The sequence below is a fragment of the Engraulis encrasicolus genome, chromosome 14, assembly GCF_034702125.1.
Source record: "Engraulis encrasicolus isolate BLACKSEA-1 chromosome 14, IST_EnEncr_1.0, whole genome shotgun sequence".
Lineage (NCBI taxonomy): Eukaryota > Metazoa > Chordata > Actinopteri > Clupeiformes > Engraulidae > Engraulis > Engraulis encrasicolus.
In genome coordinates, this window is record NC_085870.1 from 2,864,071 (window position 1) to 2,869,070 (window position 5,000).

The 5,000-nt window shown below is 44.2% G+C and overlaps 1 protein-coding gene across 1 annotated transcript in view; it reads left to right on the top strand.

The window, feature by feature from the left end:
- The window catches only part of ptprt (protein tyrosine phosphatase receptor type T), a 515,405-nt gene that overhangs the window by 488,325 nt on the left and 22,080 nt on the right, over positions 1-5,000 (top strand). Inside the window, exon 31 of the mRNA XM_063214792.1 lies at positions 3,783-3,932. Within this exon, the coding sequence (XP_063070862.1) occupies positions 3,783-3,932 (150 nt within the window). The remainder of the gene's footprint in view (positions 1-3,782; positions 3,933-5,000) is intronic.

Below are 5,000 nucleotides of genomic sequence, written 5' to 3' on the forward strand. Positions count from 1 at the left end.
CGTCGAGAGCCGTGACACTGGAGGTTAAACCTCTCCTTCGCCCCGCTGCATTAAATTTGCCTGTTAACGCTGCCAGCCACATCAAGCTATCCGGCGGTGGCGGTGGCGGTGGCGGTGGCAGTGGCGTTTCTTCCGAGGGTCTTGATGAAGTGTCACTAATTGACGGCTATTGACGATGTCCCTCCTTGAGAGTTTCCCTCAAGATCCCCACTTACGATCCCGCTGTAAATGTCACACACTTTTGTCACGCGTTTCTTTTTCTCCGAGTCATTATGGGTTCACTCCTTATTCAATTCCCGTCGGGACGGGAGGCTTGTGGAGGAGGGAAAGTATGTGCCACTGTCAAGATGTTGACCGCTCTCGTTTACGATCGTCTACTACTGTCTGAGGCCAGTTTTGAGAGCCTCCGTGCAAAAAAAGAAAGAAAGAAAGAAATGAAACTTCAGAAAGTGATTTTGATGGCTAGCTAAGTCTTATGAAGAGAATAAGACATGGGCCACATTTACTGTATGATATGTGCCATGTCTAACTAGTGTACATACATTGTCCACTTTTTTTTGTCATATGAGTAAGCATACTCATTCCATCTACACGTACAATATTTATAGAGTATGTTGCAATAAAAGTATGATTATGGAATTTTTGGTAACACTTTATTTTAGGGATACATCTGTTAGCTCTAATACATACAATGTATGTGCCTGTATAAGTAACTTGTAAGGCATGTACAAAGCAAAATCAAACATTTGTTAGGCATGTATTTGCAAATGTCTTGTTCATGCACAATAAGGAATTTACTATCAATTTAACCTTAGTAAGGACCTAGTAGGCCTTAGCATTTGCTTAGTACATGCCTTACAAGTTACTTATGCAGGCATTAGCATTGTATGTATTAGTGTTTATAGATGTATCCCTAAAATAAAGTGTTACCGAATTTATATGTACCTCACCTCACTCAAACTGTATGTGAGGACAGTGGGAAATGGGCCACCTCAATAGTTTTTGCGACTTGAATAGTAGTAGTTGATACACTGCGCTCTCCCGTATTGGTGTGTCTCCAGTTGAATAAAACGTAGAATGAAGAGATGGATCGCACTTGGATCTTTTCTTTTCATTGTTATACTTTTTTTAAACATTTTTTACATAGCAGCAGAAAAACAGACAAACGTTTCGGCTGCAGTGTCTCCACTGACGACAGCAACTGCTGAGACGCTTGTCAAGTCAAGTCAAGTCAAGTCAAGTCAAGTCAAGTCAAGTCAAGTCAAGTCAAGTCAAGTCAAGTCAAGTCAAGTCAAGTTTATTGTCAATTTCTTTACATGCACTGGTCATACAAAGAATTTGAAATTGCGTTTCTTGCTCTCCCATGCAGACATAGACTAATCTAGGTAAGGACATAGACAGTATAGACATACTTTTCTGCTACTACAGTATGTAAAAAAAAATATTACAAAGAAAAGAAGAACCAAGTGTGAGCCATCTCTTCACTCTTCAACTTGAATAGCACACACATTATGCCAACAGGACTGTATGAGCGAGCGGACACACACACACACATCACACACACATACACAGTACTGTAACGCACACACACACACACACACACATTATGCCAACAGGACTGTATGAGCGAGCGGACACACTCCATCCACAATGTTGATCTGTTGCAGCCTACAATGTAAGCTTTGGAGGAATGTGTATCCCTCACTCATATATGAGGGCAATATAGGAAATATAGACCCCTTATACACACTTGAGTGTATGAGGCGCTGTTTAGACATAGCCGTTTATTTTGATAAAATAGCTTTTTTTTCAAATATTTTCCAAAATATCTTCGTTCACATATGCTGCTGAGAGCTTTCATAAATACACTAATCCTCTGTGTGGCGAGGAGAAGGTCATTCAAGTCTCTGTTTTTCTCTGTTTATTTACATACAAACATCAAGTTTTCAGAAAGCGCCACTTTTAGAAAGATTCCGTTTCTGAGGAAAAACCTCAGTTTGTGTGTAAACGAAAGGCACAAACAAAGGGAAAGGTCATCGTCTTATAGTCTTAAAGACCCGGGTATATGTTAACGGCGTGGGAGAGAGCATACATGCCATCTCAGCTTTGTATGTACAGTAGATGCAATGTGTATGCCGTACTCATCTACTCTCACGGTAGGGACACATACACGCGAATTTGCGAACTTTGCCATTCATGCCTATGAGAGAGGCGAAGGCAAGCGATGGCGAGGCGAAGGCAAGCGATGGCAAGCGACAGCAAGCGAACAGGAGCGAAGCGAAGCGAAATTATTAAAGAAAGTTTAATGTTATGCAAATGAGGAGCGAATTCGCCTGCCACGGCCCAATCAAATCAACAACATAACTGTTCCATTCCATTTGATTCGCCGCGACGACCTGATGACGGTTGAATTTCGCCTCTCTTCGCTTCGCCTTGCTTCGCCTCCTATGTGTCCCTACTCTCACTCTGTATTTATGAGGATAATAAGACATGTTGTGTGGAGTCTTCACTCCCAACTTTCAATCAGCCTTTGTCCTGCACCTTGTCCTGGGCAGTGTTGCCAGATCGGCCGGTTTCCCCGCCCAATTGGGCTACGGTATTTAGGATCGCCGTCTGCGGGTAAAAATGGCACTTTTTGGCAAATTTCTGGCCATTATGAAATCAATAGAATTGGGCTGTATTTGGTTTCCTGGTGAACCAGAAGCTATGTGTTGACGCCCAGGGGGCTGGGCTACACAAACCTTCTGGTGCACCTGTGATTCGCTCTCCTCCTCCGTTTACGAAATAAACGGGGCAGCTCGACGAATCAGGATCGTAGGGAGGGATTTCAGTGGGTATGACGTTTATTGAACGCAACACCCTCCCCCAGGGTAGTTCGGCTGTGCCCGCCCCCTCCCTGAATCACAACAGTAATGGCGGCGTGCGAGGAGTTATCATGCGTCGGGATGGAAGCAGCAATTTCAGCGGTGTTATCCAAAATACCTCAAGTTGATTTTCTAAAGGACGTTGTTCTGTTTTGGTTCCCGACCTGGCAGCGCTTACGTGACGACACGTCCTACGTCACAAAGCTTCAACGTGAGTGGTCGAAGTGTCATGTCATTCATATGAGGCTGCTCCAACCGCGTGCAATCATCTTTTGACTAAACCCCGCCTGCGGAGACGTGTGAAAGGGCAGTGTGCCAGTAGCCTGTTACTTACAGGCTACTGATTCACCAGGAAATGTATTTGGTGCTTCCAGGCGGGTTTTGAGGATTTTTTGGGCTGGAAATCATCAGCCTCATCTGGCAACCCTGGTCCTGGGATGTGCACAATTCTCACCCTGAACTGAAAATAAGTAATAGGACACTTTTTAATAGTATGCACCATACAATGTGAGACTTGCATTTACCCATACTGTATATGAATCAATGTGTGTTTTATATATATGTATCTTTTTAATTATGGCGGGTGGTTGGTAGCCCTGTCTTACTATACCTTTGTACTGAAATGTGAATTGACTGGAGCCATACAGATGGCAAGGCCAGGCACGGTAGTTGGTGCCTGGTGCCAATATGTCTTATGTCTGTCTTGTGAGAAGAAAATAAAGCAACGTCGGAACGTCGTGCCATTAAATCTTTGGGAGCATTTAACAGTGTTGCGGACCTTTATTTTCTTTTCAGTTACCTTATGTTTGGTCCAGCACCTGTGCCACTGATGTGCGCGCATTCTTTGACTTTATGTTTGTCTTATGTCTGTCTTATGTCTGTCTTATGTCTATCTGCCGTGTGCCGTGTATCTCCTAGGAGCAGTATGTGTTTGTCCACGACGCCATCTTGGAGGCGTGTCTGTGCGGAAACACGGCCATCCCAGTGTGTGAATTCAGAGCCATATACTACAACATCAGCAGAATAGACCCACAGACCAACTCCAGCCAAATCAAAGACGAGTTTCAGGTAAGGAACAACAGCGGAGGACTGGGGCGATATATAAGGGCTTCCGCACATAGGCTCCGACAAAGTGCTGAGCACTGCTCCGCAAAAGTTCGATTCCATTGTTTTCAATAGAACCCTGCACACTGGCACCGATGTCGGATAGCGATTAGAGACGAGTTCTATTTTGTCAGCGCCGCCCATTGACTCTCAATGCTATGTTCGTGTGAAATTGGGTTTGGGGGTCTGAATTACGTCAGAAGCGAAAGTGCGCCGCAGTGCTGTCAGAGCCAATGTGCGGCCGGCCTAACTCGGAATCTCTCTTGGCTGTAAGACCTGCCTGAAAGGTGCACTGTTTATTATTTTTAGTAGTTTATTTCCAGAGTTCATACTGTACATTCAACAATGTTCCCTTTTCTACAAATACTTGCCACCACCATCAAATTCTTCAAAGTAATCAGTAAGACTGGGAAAATTACACTTTTCATATATGAAAAAATGGGATTTTCTCCATGGTCGGCCATTTTGAATGTGCGGAAGTAGATATTTTTAGCAGCAAAACTTACTGTGCTTTAGACCTATTGGTAAATAATTAGTTTATTATTTAGTAAATATTGATGAAAAGATCGACTTTGGCAATAGGTAGCACAGTCTCATTGAGCAGCATAGTTGCAATACCTTCTCTGGCCACCATCCTACACAGAGCATCTTTAACATCAGGCCGTTTGCCCGTGTAAGTGGGGAAGTGTGTGTGTGCGCGCCCACACACACACACACACACACACACACACACACACACACACACACACACACACACACACACACACACACACACACACACACACACACACACACACACACACACACACATCACTAGAACATCCTCAGATCTGTCACCTGCTCAGCATTTGTACGATCCATCTCTCAATCAGTCTACAATATCCCCCACCCCCTCTCTCTCTCTCTCTCTCTCTCTCTCTCTCTCTCTCTCTCTCTCTCTCTCTCTCTCTCTCTCTCTCTCTCTCTCTCTCTCTCTCTCTCTCTCACCTCTCTGTACCTTTGTACTTTTTGTTCTGTCTCCACCACCGTGCT